At 45.2% G+C, this 24,402-nt stretch overlaps 1 protein-coding gene across 10 annotated transcripts in view; it reads left to right on the top strand.

Annotated features, from left to right (window-relative positions):
• The window catches only part of ST18 (ST18 C2H2C-type zinc finger transcription factor), a 142,543-nt gene that overhangs the window by 76,862 nt on the left and 41,279 nt on the right, over positions 1-24,402 (top strand). For all 10 annotated transcript variants that reach the window (XM_043601059.1, XM_043601058.1, XM_043601055.1 and 7 more), the window contains 6 exons: positions 5,031-5,822; positions 10,384-10,518; positions 12,311-12,401; positions 13,650-13,754; positions 16,320-16,513; positions 18,642-18,853. In XM_043601059.1, the coding sequence (XP_043456994.1) occupies positions 5,031-5,822; positions 10,384-10,518; positions 12,311-12,401; positions 13,650-13,754; positions 16,320-16,513; positions 18,642-18,853 (1,529 nt within the window). The remainder of the gene's footprint in view (positions 1-5,030; positions 5,823-10,383; positions 10,519-12,310; positions 12,402-13,649; positions 13,755-16,319; positions 16,514-18,641; positions 18,854-24,402) is intronic.

Genomic DNA, 24,402 nt, shown 5'->3' with positions numbered 1-24,402 from the left:
ATTTTAGAACTTTGAAGGATAAATTCATTTTTCGAGGGCTTTGGTTCCCAGCAGAGTTTACATCTGCAAGAGACCTGGAAAACTAATTTGTCTATAGAAGCAACGTTGATAGTTCCAGAAACAGAACTAAAATCCAATTATAATAAAATCCACTTATATTAAAGGAGTCAAACTCCAAACTTGTGATTTTCAGATGACTTTTTAAAATTGTTTTGATGTAGAACAGCGGACAGGTAATGTGAGAATCCATTAACATAGACTTTCTAGGATGACCAGACATCTCAGAGTAGAGACTTTGATTTAAAGCAAATAAACAAATGTGAACTTTTACATATTGGGCGAAAACATTTATTTTTTTTTTTTACCCCAAGTTGCAGAAGGTGTCCTCCAAGCTCCGTCCCCTCCTCCCTACTCCACACTTTGAAATGCTCTCCGGGGGAGGGAGGGGTGTCCTAGGTAATCACCCAAGGCTCTGACCGCCCCCAGGAATGTACCCTAGGAATTTTCTGACCTATGCTGCTGTGGTGCTGAGAAAGCCGAGGTGTGGTTCCTTGTTAATTTTTGTCGCGTGGTTGTTGTTGATTCATCTTTACATATTTTATTTATAATTTTATAATTCAGGAGCCATTCTTCCTTACTGCAAGTCAGCTGACAATCGTGTTTTAGTATCTTCCTATAAATTCACTCTTGAAAGCATCCAAACTTGGGAAAACTTGGCTATTAGTATGCTGAAGAGTTTCTCCTAAGGGTCGCTGTGTTTTGCAAGCATCACCCGTGGCGTATGCACTTCCTGGGCTGTGGGATGTGTTGCAGAGGGATGGGCATGGAGTTGGGAAGCACGTGGCTCTGGGTCTGGATCTGGAAGCCCCCAAACCACACCCCTGCCGCCACTGGTTAGCTGTGTAATCTTGAGCAAGTCCGTAGCTCCTGAGAAATAGTTTCCCTTCTGCAAAATGGAATAGACCTTTCTTGTCCTTGTTGTAAAGATTAAATGCAATAAAGCACCGAACACCATGCCAGGAACATCAGTTTATTGTCCTAGGATGTCATTGGATCATCCTCATTTACAAGAACAGGACTCAGAACGCAGAAAGGCACTGCCGGGCCAGCAGTCTGGCCCCAGTCTCTGGACCTCAAACCTATAGCGGTTTTCCATCCGCATTGTGCATTGTGCATTGAAACTCCAGTTTCTTTTTTTTTTAATTTTTTAAAAATATTTTTATTATTTTTGAGACAGAGAGACAGGGCATGAGCAGGGGAGGGGCAGAGAGAGAGGGGCACACAGAATCTGAAGCAGGCTCCAGGCTCTGAGCTGTCAGCACAGAGCCCGATGCGGGGCTCGAACTCACAAACCGTGAGATCATGACCTAGGCCAAAGTCGGACGCTTAACCGACTGAGCCACCCAGGCACCCCCTTGAAATCCAGTTTCTAAAGGCAGTTGGTGGGAAGTTCCATAGTATGTGTGGTGTCGGTGAGGAACTGGCTGAGTTCCCTTCACACTGGACCGTGTGCCCTTTCTCAGACGTCGGATTCACTACTTATTATCTTTTTTAAATTGTTGTTTAAAGTTTATTTATTTTGAGAGAGACGGAGCACATGTGGGGGAGGAACAGAGAGAGAGGGAGAGAGAGAGAATCCCAAGCAGGCTCCGCAGTGCAGAGCCCAATGTGTGACTCGAACCTAGGATCTGTGAGATCATGACCCAAGTTGAAATCCAGAGTCGGTGACTTGACCAACTGAGCCACCCAGGTGCCCAGATTGACCACTTATCCTAAACAAAAACCAGGGGCGCCTGGGTGGCTCAGTCAGTTGAGCGGCCGACTTCAGCTCAGGTCACGATCTCACGGTTCGTGGGTTCGAGCCCCATGTTGGGCTCTGTGCTGACAGCTCAGAGCCTGGAGAGGGCTTCAGATTCTGTATCTCCCTCTCTCTCTGCCCCTGCCCCCTTTCAAAAGTAAATAAACAAAAACCAGGCCCCACCTCATTTAGGTGGAGGGTTCCACGTATCCTCTGCCGTGACTGTCTTCTGAAGTTGTATCTGGGGGAAGGGAGAAGAGAGCCACCGTTTACGAGCACCTGTTGTGTGGCATCCTCTTTGCATGCACTCCCGTGGGACCTCCGCAGCGGGCCTCACTATGCGCGTGAGGACACAGGCTTCGGAAAGGTGCAGGATGCCTTCGGGGTCTGCACAGATGTGAGCACGCGAGCCCACAGTCAAAACCAGGTCAGCTGTTTTTAATGGAAAAGGCACAAGATAAATCACCAGTGGCCCGGTGAAAATAAAAACACACTAACCTAAAAAGGTAGGCAGCCCATTACAAAGCTAAGAGAAGTGAGCAGCCCATCACAGATCTATCTATCAGGCTCAAAAGCTGACTCAACTTTGTTTTGTTTTTGTCTTTTTGTTTTTTCCCTTGTAACGACAGAGAAAGCCAGAGAGGGGTGGGTCCGTGGAAAGTTGGTTTGCAGATTTGCGAACGTCCCCGGAAACCATCGCGTGCCACGCACGTAGGCACCTCTATCGGCAGGACTCCTCTCTTTCTGAAGAATAATTAATAAATATTTTCTTTTAGCATGTAACAAACAGTTGAACCAAACAATTATGTAAACTGGAAATGACCCAAAATGCTAGCAGTTAGCAGCGGCACAGTGAAACGCATTGTCGTGCACATGTGCGTTTTTGTCGCTCCCGCCTCTCTGGTGATCTGCACTTAATAGGAATATTTTAAACTATGTAGCTAAGCAACAGAGGTAATTGTTGCTTTCTAGAGCTTTTGTTAGCACTCTCACACAGCCCAAATATGCATAATTAGGTATAATGTCTATAAATCATTATTGTACACATGTGGGTAGTTAAGTGGAGTGAGAGAATAGTTCAATGAATTGAGCATATTCACTGAAAATGCTTTTTATTTGTTTTCTGTAGTTCATAATACTTTAAAATTATCATAACCCTTTACACTTTCTCCTAATAGCCAACCGTGACATTGAGAAAAACTTCATTTGCATTTTAGACTATGTTTAATATATTATTTAAACTTGGAATTCCTCTGATATGAATTCAGGAGAGAATAGACCGTCCTATCAAATATTATGTGCTTGTTTTTCCAGCCTCTTTTCTAGGAAGTAAAATGTTAAATTTTTCAGTTTATGTTGAATAGATCCCCACAAAAGGCTGCACCCTATAATCAGCATTATTTAAAGGGGCTAGTGTTGTGACTAAATTCTTCCCTGCATCCAAAATGCTTTTAGTTACTATGGCAATATTTACTTGATCCTGGCAGTCCAGTGTTGATTTAGGGAGATAATTACCAGAAAGGAAGATGATGGAGATGTATTTTTGAGTGTCCTTGTCAGAGACAATGTTTATAAAAAATTAAATGAGACCAAAAAAGGCACATTGTCTTGGGCACAGACACTCTCTCCTGCAGCCATCACACAGGATGGCTGCCCTTTTCTTCCCTCCAAAGATGTTTATTAACACAGAATGCACTTCACTTGGTGTCTTTCACAGTCTTTAAGGGGGCTTATTATTTTGTGTTTTCCATCCCCCACTCTGCCTTTAGAGACACAGAGAGGGCCCTGCTGCCTCTCCTTTTTTTTTTTTTTTTTTTTTTTTTGTCTTAGTGAATATTAGGGGACCACTGCTGGGCTGTCAGGTGCATTTCACAGCCAGGGCCGGGTTACTGGGGAATCTGCATCTCTGCACCCTGAACGGGTGCGTTTGCCCTGGGACCGGCTTGGGTAGGCTGACTGTCGTTCTGCAGATACGTGCACACACACACACATACGTGCGACTATACACGCACACACTGTCACTGCAGCTGGGCCACTGCCAAGAGCGAAGGGGGGACAGTAACAACTGGACTAGGACCACAGAGATCTGGTGGACTGTTCTGGACGGAGCGGCACGTGGAGGCCTGTTCTTAGTCACAGGGCTCTTGACGGACAAGACTCCAGTTGACCCTCTACTGAAAACGATGAGTTCATGTGCCACATACCGCGGCCACTCACCTCTGGTCTCGTTGCCTTCTTACACAAATGTGTGCAAATACCAGGCCGGACAATGTGTTACTAGTTAAGATACACGATCATGCTAATTCTCCCATTTGCTTGTATTTCCCTTGGCACGGAATTTCCGCGTGACAGTTATGAAAGTGAACAGGAAGCCTTGAAAGCTTCAGAAGTCTTCGTTACCATCTCTCTGTGGATGTATTTTGCATTTTAGCTAACATTCCACGAAATCTGAAAGTGTGCTTGAGAAAGTGTGGAGGTAGAGAACAGAAACCAAATAAGCTTTGAAGATACATTGCCACGCCAGCAGAGAAATCTGATGAATGTTTCTGTTATAATGCATAGTATTATGCATATTTGGCTTCCTTCTGGCTGGCTAGGATTTGCAAATAAAGAGGTATAGTAAGGGCGCCTGCGTGGCTCAGTGAGTTAAGCGTCTGACTCTTGATTTTGGTTCGTGTCATGATCTCATGGCCGTGGGATTGAGTACCGCATTTGGGCTCCTCACAGAGCGTGGAGCCTGCTTGGGATTCTCTCTCTCTCTCTCTCTCTCTCTCTCTCTCTCTCTCTGTCTCTCTCTCTCTCTGTCTTTCTCTCCCTCTCTCTCTCTCTCTGTCTCTCTCTCTCTCCCTATGCCCCTCCCCCACTCATCCACACACACTCTCTGTATGAAAAAATAATTTCACATTCAGCACTCTGTTATTGTTAAGTATCTATTTCAGTACCCTGGAAACAATTAGCTCTTAATATGCTGAAAATTCTCCTAGCTCACTTCTTTAAATTTAATTCTCAGACTATTAAGGTCTGTTTTGTTTTGTTTTATTTTAAGAAGATACATATTTTTCTCTTCAGTGTTTATAAAATTGATAGAGCTCACGTATTCACATATTGTACTTAGTCTATATGTGTATCTGTATCAATCGATCTATCATCTATTTGTGCAATTTTCTTAAAATAGTTTTTGCTTTTTTTGTTTGTTTGTTTTTTTGTAAATATTGGCTTTCTTTTTCCATAGAAGAAACCATGATAAAACCTATGGATGAGCACCTTCATTCAACTGCCCAAGAAAACTCCAATGGGAAGGAAGACAGATATGGCTGCTATCGAGAGCTCGTGGTCAAATCTTTAATGCACTTGGGGAAATTTGAAAACAATGTGTCTGTTCAGACCGTGAGTGAGAATTTAAATGGCAGTGGCCTCCAGTGTGTCCAAGCAGAGAGTGATGAAGCGGACGAGCACTTCGTGGTTCATTCTGATGACGGAAAAGAAAAAATCAATGATCCCCAGCTTCGGTTCTGCTCTTCAGATGACAGCGAGAGTAACTCTGAAAGTGCGGAGAACGGTTGGGACAGTGGCTCCAACCTCTCAGAAGAAACCAAACCGCACAGGGTCCCAAAGTATATCTTAGTGGATGATAGAAAAGACCTACTGGGAGCTCCTGAAATCAAAACCGAAGGTGACAAGTTTATCTCTTGTGAAAACACGTGTGACCCCGAAACGGAAAGGAGAGACCCACAGAACACTCGCGTGGAACCACTAGATGGCACAGGCCAGCCCTCGTGCGCGGGCGTGGAGGAAGATGGTAACGGGAGCCTGGCAGCCATGAGAGAAGAGTCCCTTGACCTGGAGAAAGCGAAGGGGAGCTTGAGTGTGCTGGAGCAGGCGATTGCTCTGCAGGCTGAGCGAGGTTGTGTTTTCCATAACACCTACAAGGAGTTGGACAGGTTTCTCTTGGAGCACCTGGCTGGGGAAAGGAGGCAGACCAAAGTTATTGACATGGGTGGAAGACAAATCTTGAACAGTAAACGTAAGACACATTTTTTTTTTTTTTTTTTTTTGCATTTCTTTTAGGAATAAAATGGCTTTAACGGTTGGGAAAAAAAAATTAGTGAGATTTGATGACCACGTCCAGGTAGCTTTTGACAACTTGATGCAATTTAAAAAACCAATATATATTATAAAATAAACGATTTCTTTCTTTTTGTTTTTTTCTGCTTTGCTCTCTAGCTTATTGTCAGACCAAACTGGGTCAGTTTTGCAGTGTTCTTGCACGCAAAAAAAGGACTGTTGCCCCTATTTCTTTTAATATGACTGCTTCTTAAAAATATATAGTATTCTTCATGCAGTACTTGATTGGACATGTTAGAAGTACATTAGTACTTACTGGGTTTTAAATCCTTTTATTGATCAAATCAATTCCAGAAATTTAATTTTTCTTTCCCAGCCTCTTTTTGGGGTCATCTGACTGCTTCGGAGCTTCAGGAACTGGCAAGTCAGCCAGGATGATCCTTCTTGGATGAAACTGGATGTTAATGCTGTTTTAAGCCTGTGCTTTTGCCAGGGCTCTAACTCAGGGTCCCAAATATCTGGGCCAGACATGAATGAGAGGATAGATGTGCTTGGACTTTAAAATTGTTCCTCAACTTTAGGGAAAGTGTGTCCCCTGTCCCATAAGGATATTCCTCCCCCACCCCAAGTCTTGCACCAGATGGGCCTGGTGATAATTCTCAAATGGTGGTTCTCAAGGGCCTAGAAAGCTTGTTTCAAATGGGTATTTCCCAGATCCCATCAGACCTACTGCTCCAGAACGTGCATTTTTAAGCACATTTTTCAGATGATTCTTGGGTGCCCTAAAGTCTGAGAACCATAGAATTAGGGGAGGCATATCTTAGAGAAAATCAAGCTCATGGCCCCGGGGAGCTTACAAGAAAAATGTCTTAGTTTAGATGATCTTCTTGCTGAGATTTATGCGGAAATGAATTGCATAGTTTGTCCTTTTAAGTCGATATTAGTACTCACCTGCAATCTTGTCAGTTATTGTCTTGCAGCTCAGAGCTGAGAAAATTAAAAAAGAATAAAATAATGTCATGTAGTGAGGAGCAAGGTAACAATACTATGCAAGCATCCTGCCAGCGTCGGGAGCAGGATGGACTGTTAATGAGCAGCGCGTGTAGTTTGGGACAGGACCTACTAAATACTTAGCTCTGCGCGCTCCACTGGTATGCAACTTGTTGAACTTACTTGTGCATGTGCTTATTGTTGTTTTTTTCTTCTTATGAACTACAAAATCAGAAAAAAAAAGATAAAATTGACTTCAGATTCCAAAAAGTCATTATTTGTGAGATACTACATTTCGTTCATTCTAAGATACACAGGTTTCCCATTTAACATCTCTGAAATCAGCAGGGTACGCCATAATTTAACTTTTAGTTGTTGTTCTTTTTTTCTTACTAGCACACAAAATGAGGTTGCATCTTACAATTGATGATATCTTCCAGCCCGTGACATTCAGTGTTTGGAGACACTTTAATTACTTGTGCCATAGCTTAAAATATTTGGTCATTTCTATAGAACTTAAACATTTCGTTTGTCCGTTTTCAAAAAGACAACAAGGCCAGAATCTGTGTTTGTGAACATGGGTCATGTAAGACTTAGGGAATCGCTAACAAGGGCTGGGTGACTCAACAGCGTAACCAGGCATGCCTTGGTGCCATGGTCCTGCCTCGCGGTGTTAGAAGCCTGTGCAACAAGATCTAGACCAGACCCGTACGAAACAGAGACAAAGAGAGGTAAAGGTAAAGGTAAAGACAAAGAGAGGTAACGCACGAGAACCACAGGCTTCGTCTAGAGGGTGCCTGCAGCGTCCAAGGTAGGCATTCATTTCCCTGATCCGTGTTCCAGGCGTGGGAGCCAGTGGCTTAAGAGGCGCCTCTTTGTCTGCTGTGCAGTCCACACTCCAAGGTCAGTACTCACGCCAAGGGCCGTTCCAGCTCTCCACGAGACTGTCCTAACTTCCCATCCTCCTTGGGCGTGCAGCCCCACTTGTTAAGGGAGAGAGCACTAGCATCTTAAAATATCGTTCCACTCCAGCCTTCAGATGAGCCAGGAATCCCAAACTAATAAAAGTTGGTCTCGTTGACTAAGCATTTAGCGAAGCTGGAGGTCGCAGCGGATAGAATTTATCGGACAGCCTCAGACGCTGGCAGAGCCATAGGAACAATCACATGAGTATATCGGGCGTGAATAAGACTGTCCCAGGCAAACGGGGACGGAAGGTCACCGGGGGATGAGGTCACCCTCATGAAGATGCATCCGGCAAAGAAGATCAAAGGAAAAGAGCCAGGCCTGAGAGTCACCTGAGAGCGGGCTCCGTCTTCTTATCATGCAAACAGGTTCTGCCCCACAGAGCGTTTCATGGCATCCGTTTCACCCAGCGGAGGAGGCTTCCAGGCAGACGCGCCTGATGGACTGTCAGCGGACCACACCTGGTCAGGTGCCAGCCCTGCCTTATCTCCCACACCCTCTCTGGCTGCCTATAGACAAGTAACGTGGCGAGGAGAGGAAACAAGAGGCGGCAGACCTTTCAATGTGGTTTAGAAATGTGGCCTCACCTGGACAGGATCCAAGGGAGGGAGGGCATCAAAACCCACACGGCTTCTCCTTTGCTCTAATTCCCTCTCGTCAACCCTCCACATGTCACCTGAGTCGAACCTCGAGGGTTTTTGATTCTCGGTCTACAGATACGATAGGCCTGAATCGACTCCAGAGTTAGCAGCTTTGGGGGATTTACGTACCCATAAAACCACAGAGCAAGTCAAAACTCTTAACGTGCCTCTTGGTGTCTTGCAAAAGACAGAGAACAGTCTGGACACCCTGGCATTTAAAGCCTGTGCGTCCTTAAACGTAAACGCCCACGCGAGGCCTCCCTGTCTTCGGGCTGTTCATTTCTCACTTGCAATTTCCAGCTTTCTCTCTGCCCACCGTCTTTCCCCGGCAATGCGTGCGGAACTTGAAGGGTCCTTGGCCCCTCCCGCTTTGCTGGAAGCCTGCCCCCAAATAATTGCATTACATACAACCTGCTGTGCCCATCTGCCCAGGACCGTTAATAATCCAACAACTGGGGTGGCGTGGTATCACACAGGCACGTCTGCTCGTCGCGGCAGCCCCCCCCCCCCGCCCCCCCCACCGGAGACGGCTGTCGCATCCCGCGACATCACTCTGCCGTCGGTGCGGTGCTTGGGGCGGGAGCATATGGGCCCCCTCCTCCAGTGCCCGCGGCCTTCGGGCGGCAGGATCTCGCAGATTATTTGCTGTGGCTCCCAGCATCAAGTGGGTTCACTTTCTGTGACCCTCGGCGTGCCGAGAGGCTGGCGAGCCAGCCTGGGCTGTGCACTAGCCCTGTCTCTGGGGCTCCCAGGCCTGCTCTGATTCTGGTTCCTCTGTCAGCACCGGGAGTGCCCCGTGATTGGTCTTACCATTCCGTTCCCGAGCTAGGGGTGGCCTGGGCTCTAAACACATTTCTGTTTTCAGTTTACGTACCGTCGGAGTCGCGACTACGAAAATGTCTCCAGAAGGCCTCTTCTGTGTCAGTTCCAATCCCACTGCTATTCGTGCGAATCCTCGTTTATTTCACATATTTTATTTGTATTTGTACTCCTATCATGCTATATTATTTTTATTTTACACAGCCCTTTATCTAACCCACCCTCAGCACGGCTCGATTCCCGCCCTCGCCCTCTAGGCCGCAGCCCCCTGGTGGCCTGACAGGTGGTGGCGCAAGGCATCCCTGCGGTCCCCTCTTCTACCCCGATGCTCCCGGCACTGCAGACCTCTCGAGGCCTCCTCCACTCGGTACTTCCGTTCCCCCTAGAATGTTTCCTGGCCGGCCCACCTTCCTGTTGCCTCAGGTTTCAGTTCCCGCATTCAGAGTGAATTAAGTAAAAAAAGCTTCTCCTCAGCTGCTCCGTCCTGATCCAGAGTGACAACCCGTGGGGGTTTGGGCACCTTGGGCCTCAGCGGCAGTGCTGATTGGTGGGGCGTGGCACCAGACGGCCTTCTTGACTCCTGCCTAACTCTGGTCAGAGCAGGCTCCGCCCCAGGTAGGACCTGGAACCTTAGGGCAACGTGAGGAGAAGGCCCACAGGGCCGAGACCAGAGCAGCCCTTCTAGACATGGTGGCTTCTCAGTTTTCTAACTTTGAATCTGGCTTTTTTGAAATTCCTTGAATACGACATCGTTTGGGTTTGAATAAATCCATTCTTCTTTCTCACTTTCTTTTCTTTTCCTCCCCTGGCGGTGGGGTTCGTTTCTCATCATGAGACTCTAACTACAAGACAACTTCAGACCATCTCCGTTTGTTAACGCTCGCCTGCCCCGTGTCAGCCTTTGTTTAGGAAACCAAGAAAATTGAAAATGTTTTTCATGCTTCCACAGGTCTCAGTTGAGGGTCTGATTCAAGGCAGCGTGAGAAGAATGTTTATGATGTAAACACGGAACGAAGTGAAAATGTCACCCCACAAGGCCACTGTGTTGAATGGGAAGGGAAAGAAGGCGTGTCGAATGAATCTCTTGATTTACTTTCTCTGTAGATTCACCGAGGCCTGAAAAGAGGGAGACCAAGTGCCCCATCCCGGGGTGCGACGGCACGGGACATGTGACGGGACTCTACCCCCACCACCGCAGCCTTTCGGGGTGCCCCCACAAAGTGCGGGTTCCCCTGGAAAGTGAGTAGTGCTTATCCCCAAAGCAAGTAGGCCTCTTCCCATATGCGCCTTGGCATCGGGGTGTTATCCTCTTTCTCCTCCAATGTGGACTTAGGGATGCAAATAGATTCCTCTCTGCCTCACGATAATTTGCAAGTAACTATATTAATAGAAAGCTTGAAGTAAGGGTGCCTGGGTGGCTCAGTCGGTTGAGCCTCAGACTCCGGCTCAGCTCATAGTCTCACGGTTCGTGGGTTTATACCTCACGTCACTCTGTGCTGACGGCTCAGAGCCTGGAGCCTGCTTTGGATTCTGTTTCTCTCTCTCTCTCTCTCTCTCTCTCTGCCCCTCCCTCACACTCTGTCTCTCCCCAAAATAGCTAAACATTAAAAAATTGTCTTTAAAAGAAGAACACTTGGGGTACAGTTAGGCCAATAGAACAGGAGACAACCGACGTTGAGAAAAGAATTTGTTACCGTTCCTGAGAGAAGGGTGCGGGCCACGCCAGGCAGGGCCACGCCAGGCAGGGCCACGCAGGGAAGCGCAGGCGTCCTCCAGCGGTGTGGGGGGTGGGGGGTGGGGAAGGGGTTACCTGCGGCTTCTGTGGGAAGGGGCAGAGGAAGCAAGCTTAGGACTGGCTAGTTTGAATATTCTCAGTAGGCTCTGGGGCTTGGGGGTTGTCCATTAGTGTCTGATACCTGGCAGGGGGAGGGTGCGAGTCTGATAAAGGAGGCGGTTTTGGGTGTGGGCTCACGATTGGTTGCTTTGCCTTCGAAAGCTATTTGAGAGGGCAGTCTCTCCGGGGTGTGCGGGGCCCCAGGTGTCCAAGCATCAGAACACAGAAAGTAAAAGGCACGGTTCATACGCTGTGTGACCGCACAGCCCTTCCTCACCCGCGGGTGTGGCTGCCTTAAGCCCACGAGCGGTCTCAGCCTCGGTGCTGCATCTAAGGGTAAGGGATGCATCCCACCCAGTGTCCACCCGGCCCCCGCTCCCTGTAGAAGCTGGTGTTGGCGGCCGTGGCTCCCCAGGGCGTCCTGCAGGAGCGGAAGGCGCTGAGCAAAAGCAAACATCGGTTGGTCTCACGAGCCACAGCCTTCGCTCTGACGCTAGGAGACTGGGGAAAGAAAGGGCTGCCTCCTCAGTTTCGAAGTATCGACGTGCCACACCCTCTCCTCTCTGAACCCACTTATTGAAATCCCTCTTGGGTCATCCAAGCCACAGGGGTGGGGATGCCTCAGCGTCAGCTCTCTCCAAAGCACGCTTTTGCCCATCACCGAATCTGATCTGCTGAGCACGGGCCTACCAGATCAGCCCTTCACCCGCCTGCTTACCCGGTCGTTCCCTCGGCCGTGCTGTTTCACCAGTAGCTGGATGGCGGTGGGGGTGGGCAGTGGGGGGCAATGGACAAGGAAGCAAAAGAATACCTCTTAGAAAGTAAAGAAGACTGTATTTCAGGTCACACTGTGGGGAAAAGATGGAAGGAACGATTTGACAAGGAAAAGCACATACCCGCAAAAGGAAGTTTATGAGCTTCTCAGGTTGGGGAAAATAGAAGCAGAATAGTCTCGTTTGAGCCTGGTGTTACCCACAACGTGAAGTTTAGAGAAACTAAAACTCGAACAAGCTTGCTGAACTTCATCGTTGAAGTTCTTCCAGGGCTCATTGATTTCAACCCAAACACCTGTGGGAGGGAGCGTGGTGGGTTATATAACCAAGTTCGTGTGAGTGCAAAGCTGGGAAGTCAGTCCGTCAGTGGGTTGTGTATTTATGGTGTATTATTCTCTTCTTTTATGTGACACTTTGTGCTTAGTTCTTGCCATGCATGAAAACGTGCTCAAGTGCCCCACCCCGGGATGCACAGGAAGAGGGCATGTGAACAGCAACCGCAACACCCACAGGAGGTAATCGCGATGAGGCGCCAACCCTTTCCCTTACAGAGAGACGTGGCAGAACCTTTCCCCCAAGAAGAGAAGGAACTAACAATGTGCTACCAAAATCGCCGCATCGCTATCAAATATGTGGCCGCTTGAAACAGAGAAGTATTCTCAGCATGTGCAGAGTGAATCAAACAAAAAAACACAATTTACTTTCCTAGAAATTTTCATGTAGCAGCCAGTTATGCACACAAAAATGTTCTATTTGAAGACTAGAGTTATGTATTCCTACAGTCACACAAATAGAACGTGTTCTGTTTTGCTCTGGAATCTCAACCATGGCTGTTTTTGCATTGAGGGGGGTTGCGTAGGGTTTATCTTGGACTCCAGCCAGTAAGCATTAAAAAGGTACCAGAGAGGGGCTCCCGGGTGGCTCGTTCGGTTAAGCGTCCGGCTCTTGGTTTCAGCTCAGGTCATGATCTCACGGTTCCCGAGTTCGAGTCCAGCGTCGGGCTCTGCACTGACAGCACGGAGCCTGCTCGGGATTCTCTCTCTCCTTTTCTCCCCCTCCCTGGCTGTCTCTCTCTCTCTCTCAAAATAAATAAATAAACTTAAAAAATAAAAAAAGGTACCAAAAGGGCTTCAACGTACTGTGGTTCTCACTATAAACCAGGATGAAGATTCCAGATGCGTTACATTGAGATTGTCACCCACTTAAAACACATATGTGCATTTACACACAAATGCTTTTGTTGGAAATTCCTACTGTTGTATGTGTACTTTATACCATGTATCGATTATGTGGTCATGAGATACCATTTGACTCGTAAGCGTATGGCCAGAAAACTTCGTATTCTGTACTTTAAATTTGAACTGATTTAAAATTAAGTCCCTAACATTTTTCTGAAGATCTTAAGACAAACCATGGAATTTTCATGCTAGCTTCTATAGCTGGGCACATTCCAATTGGAGTGAGTGCATTCTACTTAAAATGTTACGGAGTTTCAGAAGAATTTAGATTTTTCTCCCTTACACAGTTTTCTGATTTCAAAACTGAGTTTCTTATTCATCAGTTCTGGGATGTGATTGGGGGGCGGGGGAAATGATGACCCAATAGTTTGCAAAACGCTTTTGGGATCCGTTAGGATGGGAAGGGGGCTAATGTTAGTATGACTTCACATTTCACGTATGCCAAGTATGCTCTAAGGTTCGTGCCAAAGCAAATTATTTCATCTTTTTAACTCAGATCCTCCTTTTTTTTTTTTTTTAAAACAGTCTTTCTGGTTGTCCAATTGCTGCAGCTGAAAAATTGGCAATGTCCCAAGACAAAAGTCAGCTTGATTCGCCCAAAAGCGGCCAGTGTCCTGACCAGGTTCACAGGTATGACCCTCCCATGGCGTTCCTAGTAGGATGTGTGTGCCATGCTCCCACACGATGCCGCCCATGTCCCCTCGTGTGCCAGTTCCCTATGGCCTGACCTTCGTTCTCAACTACCAGGGTCTGAGAGGCTGGCCCAGTTAATCGTACTGTCACTTAAATGGGCTTAAGTGGCCAGACCCTCCAGAAGTTCACCATGAAATTGATCTGCGTGTAAAGGAAACATAATGTGGGTGAATCTAAAAAAAAAAAAATAAGGGCTCCTGGGTGACCCGGCTAAGCGTCAAACTCTTGATTTCTGCACAAGTCACCATCTCACAATTCATGCGGTCAAGCCCCGTGTCGGGCTCTGTGCCGATAGCCCGATAGCGTAGAGCCTGCTTGGGATTCTCTCTCTCTCCCTCTGTCCCTCCCCTGCTCTGGTGCATGCGCTCTCTGGCTCTCTTTCTCTCTCCAAAATAAATAAGCTTAAAAAAAGAAATATATGTTTATAACATATATTAATCAAAATTCTCTGTCATGAAGTGCAACCCATCCCCCACTAGTTAGGTAAGCACTCCCGATGATTAACCTTTATGCCTGCAGAAAATGCCTTCATAAATCACTCATACCTACCCAAAGTACGTGATGGTGTATATTCATTCTTCTGTTCCAGCTATACATATAGTTCCTTTAAAACAAAAATTCATTCCATGAGTTGATAACTATTAATGAAACCTCTCCTATTTGCCCCAAGTACTTCATAAGCTCTAGCAGGTTGGAAGACCTTGCATATCCCTAAAAAATAAGCTATGTGTGATGGCACAATGAGAAGTTGTATGTTTATTAATATACAAATCGTATATGTAGGAAAAGTGATTTCGGGGTTAAAATAGATGACCAGATCTTCATTGTTGTTACTGAGACACTGAAGTGCAAAATAGTTATTAGGAGTATTTTCAAGATAGGACTTCCCATAATATGTGCTCTTATAGATTTAATTAAAAGAGTCAAAAATCCCATGAGTGGAGAACATATGTCAAGCAAAGATCATGAATTACCAAATAGCAATGAAAAATCTTACAACAAAGGGGCGCCTGGGTGGCTCAGTCAGTTAAGTGTCTGACTTCAGATCAGGTCATGATCTCATGGTTTGCGAGTTTGAGCCCCACATGGGGCTCTGTGCTGACAGCCCTGAGCCTGGAACCTGCTTCAGATTGTCTCTGTCTCTCTCTGTCTCTGTCTCTCTCTCTCTCTCTCTCTCTCTCTCTCTGACCCTCCCCTGCTCATTCTCTCCCTCTGTCTCTCTGTCTCTCTGTCTCTCTGTCTCTCTCTCTCAAAAATAAATAAATAAACATTTTGAAAAAAGACAAAAACATCTTACAACAAAGTTCTTGGGTAATGTGACCATATTCTCTTAGTTTCTCCCTAAGCAGGTTATTTATCAAATACAGAAATAGCATGATGTTTTATTTTGCTAATTTCTGAAAAAAATAAATGTTGTTTTAGGCTAGAACGCTGATATATTAGGGGTAGAAACCAAGTTACATATACAATAATTAGATCAACTAACTACTCAAATATTTTTATATAGCAGCTAAAATGTATTTTACCTAATCCGAGAAACATCATTGAAATTTTGGTGTTCGGATGAGTCAGGGAAGTTTTGGTGGAAAACGAAAGAAAAACACATATGTATTTTCGATGTTGCTAAATCCTGACAGATACACTTGTTTATGCCCTTTACCATTAGACGCATATTTGTGTTTTTCTTGGTTACACAAATATGATGCCCTTGTTTAATCTAAGTACAGTGGTTCTAAGGAAATCGTTAATTCAGATGTAACTTGGATTAAGATAATTCTATTGAAAAATGTGATAGCTGTGACAATATGGTGATTGTGATTCATACTGAAATGATGGCAGTTTAATAGATAAAATAATACCTTAAGTATTATTTACATCAACAAAAACATTCAGACAAAAGGGGGAAAAGGGTGAAAAGCCTGAGAAACTCCTAATTCAGAAGTCAAGTTTCTGGTGCCCATGCTGCCCCTGCCCCCGTCAGGCTCCCATCAGTTCTGCTGAAGGCGAGCAGGGCCCAGCATGCCTTCTTCCGAACTGACTGTAATGCCATCTCGACACCAGCTACAATCGTGACTTTTCGTGAATCAGCCAATCTGATGAACAGTCCTAACAAGCAGAATGCGCACACCGTGTCAGTGCCCTAATGATAGTTACATGGCACTTTCCTCTGTGGAGCTCAAAGCGCCAACAGTCATCAGACACTTGCTCCTCATTGCATCCGCATAAGATGCGTGCAAAATTGCACATTCCTCTTTTACTCATGGGGGACTCGGACCCATGACCTGCAGCCTTTCCATAGCCACCCGGAGTCCTCAGTACCTCCTGTCTCTGGCTCCTGGCACTCTGTGCTTTATCCTGCTGTGACCACGGCTCTTTTGCACAGTGCACTGTCTCTGTGGGTACCAACAGGCATGACACATTCGGTCTGCTTTAAATTCTGATGCTAATATGCTCACCAAGAGTTTCACCATATTTCTTCTGAACTCTCCCCTTTTTCTTCAGGACGAGCTTGGTGAAACAAATTGAATTCAATTTCCGATCACAAGCCATCACCTCTCCCAGAGCCACGGTGTCAAAAGAACAAGAGAAGTTTGGGAAAGTACCATTCGATTATGCCAGTTTCGATGCCCAGGTTTTTGGCAAACGCCCTCTCGTACAAACAGGTCAAGGACGGAAAACGCCACCATTTCCTGAATGTAAGCTTCAAATCCTAATCCTTATTCCAAAACCAGCACCTTGCCTGAGTGTGTTGGGGGGGGGGGGGGGTGGTGTACTCAAATGTAGAATATTGCTCAGTGTCGCTCAGTGTTCTGATTTTGCATGAGGTTGCACTGAATGTGGTGAATAGTTAATGGACTAATTATTTTACAAACATTGTGCCATTGCTGAATCGAAATACGGTAATTTACTAAAGAAATATTTAGTTCACATTTAGGTGGGATTGGGATTAATATATTGAAACTGTAATAATCATCACAATTTTGGTTCATACTGAAATCATGGAAATTTAATACATAAAATGTTGAAATGCTACTTCAAATGGTACTTAAATCTGCAAGAGGAATTAGTCCGAAAGTGAGAGAAGAAGTGAAAAGTCTGAGAAGCTCACGGTTCAGAAATCAAGATTTTACTAGAGAGCAATATGGTAACCGCATATTTAAGAATGACTATAGAGTCACTTAAAGTGTGTTTATACTCCAATGGCGTCACATCCATGTAGAAGATCAGAGCTCAAAGATGCTGTGATATATACAACTTGGGTGTTCTTACTAAGACATTTCTCCAAGTGTTTTAGAGTCTTTGAATATTCTAATGAAAAGGTAAGAGAGTGTTGGGAGAAACCCAGGCATGATTTCTTTGTCGTGGTAACAGTCATAAGGAAAGAAGTGAAGTGATTCCCCAGTTTGCGTTCTCCATAGACCATGGATTAGTTACAACATACACATCCATGGAATCTCTTCGATCTACCTAGTTACCTAGACTGAGTGCTCTTAGGACACATACTATGTGCTTCATTCTCTGGTGTTGGTCACTTCCTTCCAAGAACTGGCATGTTATATAAAACCTAGCAGTGATAAACAGACTTGAAAGGAATTGGCCCATCGAGAGCAAGTACATTCCACTCCAAAAGATATTTTATCTATTCTTACCCAAAATAGGCCCAGCCAACATAAACAACACTGATAATAATCCTGTTAGATCCAGGAAAAAATTCGTTTGCACCTACACATACACACGCAATGTTCTCTATTATAAAAATGCAAAATATACCCACATGCATGCACATACACATAGATGTTTGATTTGGGTGAAGCTGGTTAAGGGCGTTCTATACACTTACGCAACACAGATGTTGGTGTAAAAATGCAAACCATTCAGTGACATTCCTACGTTTTTACAACCATAGGAACAACATTTGCTAATGCTTTCAATTACTTCATGAAAAATAATGATCAAATATTTAGAATAAGCAACATTTACAGCAAAATAAATAAGTACTTCTGTGTTATCCCACTTAAATCTTGGGTGTTTCTCCCATGACCTTGAGTGATGTTTACAAACACCCAGAGTGAAGGGAAGTATGGTTAATTTTCTCTCTCAGTAATGCCTTGGTGCCACAGCAGAAACATAAAACAGAAACTCAGCCTTGATAACTGAATTGCCTTTCTGCTCACCCTGAGAACATTTTCTCTGTCCTTTACTTATCGTGCTGTACCTAAATATGCAAAATGCCAGCTCATTAAAGACACTGCCGTGTATGTAGTCCCATGTAGTTGGACGTGAGGAACAACTTCTGCTGCTTTACGCGCAAAACAAACCTGAATGTCAAATAATAAAAATGCAATTCGATGTCTAAATATAAACGGTTACTCTGAAAACAAATGTCGAAAGGGTACACTTTTTTCTCTACAGGAATCACTGGTCCTCACACATACACGGTTCACAGATGTACGAGTCTTAAGCTCCCGTAGTCTCTGATGGGTCTTGCTCATGTGGTTTTTAATCTACAATTTTTGCCACAAATGCTTCCAGTGCACCTGCCCCATCACGTGAGTTACAGAGTTTTTACCATCAGACGTGTAAAGACAAGAAATATCAAGAGAATAGACCTTCTTCCCCAGCAATCACAACGTTTGGTCTGGGAGACTTCTGCGAAAACCGATCTGAATCCCCTTTGTTTAATGTACCAGTAGACAATGGATCGTGTTTTTTTAAAATCTGTTCTTGACGTATTTCAGTGCAAGAAGTTGTATCTTTAAAACAAATCTATTTAATGACGAAAACCACGTCCGTGCAATTGCTAATCAAATCTCTCTTCAACAGCAAAGCATTTTTCAAATCCAGGGAAATTTCCTAATCGACTGCCTAGTGCGGGCGCCCACACACAGAGCCCTTGTTGTGCCAGCTCTTACGGCTACGGTCAATGTAGTGAAGACACCCACATAGCAGCAACTGCTGCCATCCTGAACCTCTCCACCCGCTGCAGGGAAACTGCAGACATCCTCTCCAACAAACCACAGAGTCTGCATGCCAAGGTAGGCCAGTCCAAGAGCCCGGAGGGTGGGCCAGCGACTGAACCGTGAGAATAAACTGCCTTTCGTGTTCCTAACCACATTCACTGCCACGCCGCTCCCCCACCCCTGAAGCACATCCCTTCCCCGTCCTAGGAAGAGGGCCTGAGCGTAGTGGCTTCGGGGAGGGGTGAAAGAGTGTCGTTCTTGAAGGTGGTACCCCGGAGTCTGGGGAGACGTGCATTGCGGAGATTTGTAGATTTCAGACCTGGCTTTGTGTTGGGGACTTTGTAGATTTCAGACGGACCTTTGTGTTGGGCGCACAGGAGAGAGGCTCGCCGTTAAAACCAGTGTGAACAGTGGAAGCTTTCCGCTGTCAAAGATGGTAGGGAATGTCGGGGTACACAGGGACTTGTGAAACAGTTGCAAAACTGACCCGTGCGATTTGGTGATGGTCCGCATTACTACTGTGTGATGGAAGGTAGTCTCAGTTGCTATGGTATTCTCAAAGGACACATAGTAAAACCTGGATACACTAAGTTAACATGAGATGGTTTGGGAGGTGGGGGGCACTTGAGAACTCGGGGCGTTCAAATCCAAAATCAAATTCTGCGAACTTTCTGAAGATGCCACATTTCTGAAGCCCATGAGATTAACCACGTCTCTCCACTAATCTCTCCTCTCTAACAACGAGAAGTAGACATCCATGTTTAGGATACCTTGATGGCAACAAAAAACAAAGATGTCCCAGTTCTTGCCTTTTGAAGAGGAGGGGTTTCTCACGCTCCAGGGTAGCCAGCGAGCCTCAGAGCCCCAGAGGGACTAGAAGAGCTTCTCCGCAGGCCGTCAGCTGGAGCCTGTAACTCCTATCTACGCAAAGGGCTCAGTTAAAAGAAATGCTTTTCCTCCTTAGATGGCTGAAGCCAGCTGAAGCAAAGTGCCCAGGCTTATCTAGAGAAGAGACTTTTTACCCTTGCTTTAAGTGGGAGATCTCCTGGGTTAAACTCTAACCCCGAAACTCAGGCGATTAGCGTGGATGGCTCTCTTTTTCCCTGTAAGCTCAACCCCATCCCTGGTGTGGTCAGCTGCTCACCTAAGCCTGCCAGGCCTTCAGGAGAGCAGGGAACGTGGTGCCATCGAGCATTTGACAGAAGAATCAGAATTAGCTTCTGGACAAATCTGAGCCAAGTAAACCCCAGGAAGAGTTGGTGGCCAAAAACCACTCAAAAACAATTTTTAAACAAATGAGGTTCTTAAACAAAGAAAAACGCATCCTCTGAAAACGGTAAAGAAAATACCGAGCTATCCGAATTCAAAAGGATTCAGGTCAGAAATTACTTATACAAACGAATTATTATTTAGGGTGCTCTCAGGGCTACTTTAGTTAATTTTTATTCATTTTTTGAAACCTGAGTAAATTTCTCCTTTTGCAAAGGGATGTTCTAACACGCAGCTAGTTGGAGAAAGCCTGAAATATCTATCGTCTTAGGCTTTATAGTATTTGTTGTTAAGGCTGTCCTTTGAGAATAATGATTAATGCTACCTAAATTACTTGAGCAAAGGGCTGCAGAATGAAGGCTTTCCATCTGCGTGTGTAGATATTTTTTTGTTGTTTTTTGGAATTCTGCCTTTAACCTTTATATTCTCCACGTTCTGTTAGTTGCTGGGGCCAGATAAGGAATCAAACAAAGATGACCGAAATCTGAGAGTTGTTTTTTTTTTTTTTTTTTTTTCTTATTGCTATACGTGTTTTGTTCTTTTCTTGAATACTTTCTGGTCAGAAGCGTGACTGTTAAATTGGCGCATTCCAAAAATCCAAATAAGTGGCTTCTGCGTCTGTTCTTACACCCCTGTCGGGAGCACTGTGTGTGCCAGGGTTATTCTGCTGAGCGGATGCCCCCGCCCGGGCTGACAGGACGCACTGTGTGTCCCAGCCCCCAGACAGCCAAGCAAGTCTTAGAAGCCAAACCACTGATGTATGATGAGGAAGAGGAGACACAGAGCGCAACAAGCGACTTTCAGGCGGACTTTATTCCACTCGCAGTTCAAAAAGCCGTTCTCCTACAGCGGTGGCGAAAACAGGATAAATAGGTCCCCCCTACGGTGTCACTACGGGCAAACCCCTCTTCCAGGCACACGTTCGCACACGACTGCAACGTCCTGCAGAGCTCTCTCCTAGCTGGACCCTGTGCTCCAGATATAAAAGAGGACCTCATAAATCCCTGAAGCCACAGCAACAACAACAAAAATAATGATCGTAGCAAAACAATGAGAAAAGGCCAAAGCAATTAACCCCGCCAAGTGGCCTCTGATCCAAGAGTGCCCAGCGTAAGCTAGGTCTACTCAGTGTTACGCTTTGCTCCGTGCCCTTTACCTAATCTAGGATTCACTATATATGAACAGTCCTCCCCTCCATGTCGAATGCTAGCCGGATTCTCTATCCACTGTGATTTGATTCCCGTGCTTATTTCTGCTAACCCAAACCCGCAGATCTCTTGAGCTCCTTGTTTGGTTGGAAGGATGTAGAGATATACAGATGTGCCCTCTTCTACTCTTACAGCCGAGCAGAGGAGCGTTTTTTGATGTACTAGAGAGATACTCTGGCAGCTGGACTCTTAGCCGTACCCGCGAAACGGTCTATGAGGGTTCGACTGGCCAGCTGCGTGTTAAATCCTGCCACAGACCCTGCCTTCAGGGAGCTTATGGGCAAGGCAGAAAGAAAGAGTTGTCCCAGGTGGGGAGCTAGGTTTCCAGAGATGACATTTCTAGTGTTAAGGGGAGGCAAGAGTGGCTTTTATGAGAACTTGGCTGAGGGCAGACCGCTCACTTCCTTGATGGAATGGGCTTCTCTGACGTTGCCTGAAGAGCCCAGTCGAAGAACAAATTAGAGACCACGCTGTCACGTGTGGAGGCCACCTTTTTTAAATCAAGCCAAAGGACACTAACCTTGAAATTGCCTTCCTGCCCACTTGTTGGGGGCACATACAGGTTTTCTTTGTGCCACATGTAAGCTCACGACTGCCTCCGAGTTCGGTGGCAGGTTCGTGGTTTCGTGCGAAATCCGTGCTCTCGTAGAAAACAAAGGGAGCAGAGACCGTTCAGAGAGTCAACGCAACTGTGAGTTCCTGCAGAGTCTAGAAGCAGTGAAGGGACAACGCGGATACTCTACGTCGTTCTTCTGAAGCCGCGTGGCCCCAGGCCGCGGTCTACCCGACGCCGAGACGCTTCCCTCAGGGACCCTCTCCCCCCACCGCGTTGAGAAAAATCAGTGCTAACATTGCCCATCACTGCCCCACTGAGTCCATTATAACTTGAAAGCAGAGGTTAGGAGGAATTGTGTATTTGTTAAAAGACAATCCGGCACGTCCCCAGCACATGTACACCACCCACATCACCTGTATGTTGTTTTAAATATCTGTCTAAGGCATCAAGTCAGAAGAAGTAGTCAGTGGTACCCATAGTGGTATCCCGCGGCCTTCCTTCCTCCCGCCCTCAGCAGCAGAGGTAGGAACACGCACGCGGTCTATCTTTATCCCGATCGCTTCTGCCTGCCAAGCATTCTGTTGTTTGTTTTGGTGTTTTCCCCACCTGTTTAGACGAGGCGGCATATGCACAGTATGCCTTAAAAGAAAACAGAAAACTGACACTCGGTTGAAACGCTTAAAGTTCAAAATCTGTTTGGTGCTTGAATAAGGCCGAGAAACAACATGATAGCACTTCACCATTCTTGCTGCCCGGTATCAGAAATCGCCTGATGGCTCTTGGGATGCTTAGAATCCAAAAGCAGCCTTTTTCAGTAACTTGAGTATCGTGTCAGATTGTATCACGTATTTTCAGTGAAATGTTTCAAGACACGTGGGTCACAGATCACAAGGAACCAACTGATATGTGTGATCACATTTAATAATTCTCTCCTTGCCCCTGAGTGCAGTAGCAGTGGGATGTCTCTTTCGGCATCGAAAACCCAATCAAATTGTTATTATTATTAGCTGTCATTTATTGAACACCTACTATGTGCCAGGCACTGTAAATAAGCACTTTGCCTATGTTAATTCTTTTTTTTTTCATTTTTTAATAAACATTAATAAACATTCATTTAATGTTTATTTAATTTAATAAAATTTAATAAACATTCATTTTTGAGAGAGAGACAGAATGTGAGCAGGGAGAGAGAGCGGGCAGAGAGGAGCGGGCAGAGAGAGAGCAGGCAGAGAGAAGCGGGCAGAGAGAGAGCAGGCAGAGAGAGAGGGAGACACAAACTCTGAAGCAGGTCCCAGGCTTTGAGCTGTCAGCGCAGAGCCCCACGTGGGGCTCGAACTCACGAACCATGAGATCATGACCTGAGGTGAAGTCGGGCGCTTGACCGACTGAGCCACCCAGGTGCCCCGCCTATGTTAATTCTTTTTAATCCTTCTAGAAACTCTGTAAAGAAGATATCATCCCACTTAGCAGATGAAGAAATAGTAGCATGGAGACATTAAATAATTTTCTCTTATTAATTGGAACTAAAATTTTAATACTTACCTGTCCAATTTCTTACGCTCTTGAAGTTCTTATCATTATCTTATCATTATCATTATCATTATCTTATTATGTGTTATGTAGACTGCTGTCCAACTTAAGAATCTTCACTGACTTTGGTTCCGAGTCTCAGACAATGACCTTCGGGAAATGGTTAGAAATTTTATTTTAATTTCATACCTTATGTCAGACACTGATTTCTCCCCTGAATTCCGTCATTCTATTTATATTGAGCACACTTCGTAAGCTAATACTCTGAACTTAATAGTTTTGATGCTCAGGTACTATATAGTAATATATACTATATATATATATATATATTTTATTATTAATACCCTACCTGCTTTGACAACATCAGATAGCTTTCAATACAGAAAAGATCCTCTCCAAACAAAGCATCTGGCAGCAAAAGTGGAAGAACATGAGCCAGAAGGTGAAAGTCGGGGGCTAATCGCGGCAGCAGCCTAAGCGGAGGGACGCTTAATGTCTGCACTCCTGTTAGCCAAGTCAAAAAGGGAAAGACGGCCTATCCTGTGTTCATGGAAACCTTGTCGAATAAGGAAAACAAGGCTGTCCTGTTACATCTGTGTTTTGAGAGTTAATAATTTTCACAGTCAGAACATTTAAGATAAAGTTCTCTTTTTGCTTTTACTTCATCGCCATCTTTGAATGTATACTTTTTCATTATTAAAACAATATGACACTGCCATTTGCCTGGATAATATTGGAGGCTTGCTTTAAGACTACCTTCTAAATCCAAGCACAGTAATTTCTGTGTTTTCCCTTTTGTTCTTCAGAAAACGAATGTCTACCCTTTCCCCTGGTTGTAAGCATAATAGGGATTCGGGGTTGTTTCCTACTTTCCGTGATAGACATCTTTTCCTGATTGCAACAGAAGCCTCATCAATATCATTTTACTGGTTGCATAATGTGCCATTAAATAGATGTAGCATAATTTCATTAATCATTTCGCTCTTGGCAGACATCCGAATCACCTCTTATTCTATAATACCAATAAGGATTTTAACGAATAATTATTTCAACTTTCAGTT

Source organism: Prionailurus bengalensis, chromosome F2 (assembly GCF_016509475.1).
Source record: "Prionailurus bengalensis isolate Pbe53 chromosome F2, Fcat_Pben_1.1_paternal_pri, whole genome shotgun sequence".
In the NCBI taxonomy this organism is placed as follows: Eukaryota; Metazoa; Chordata; class Mammalia; order Carnivora; family Felidae; genus Prionailurus; species Prionailurus bengalensis.
Note: the sequence above shows the minus strand (reverse complement) of the source record. Positions and strands in the feature narration are given on the sequence as shown.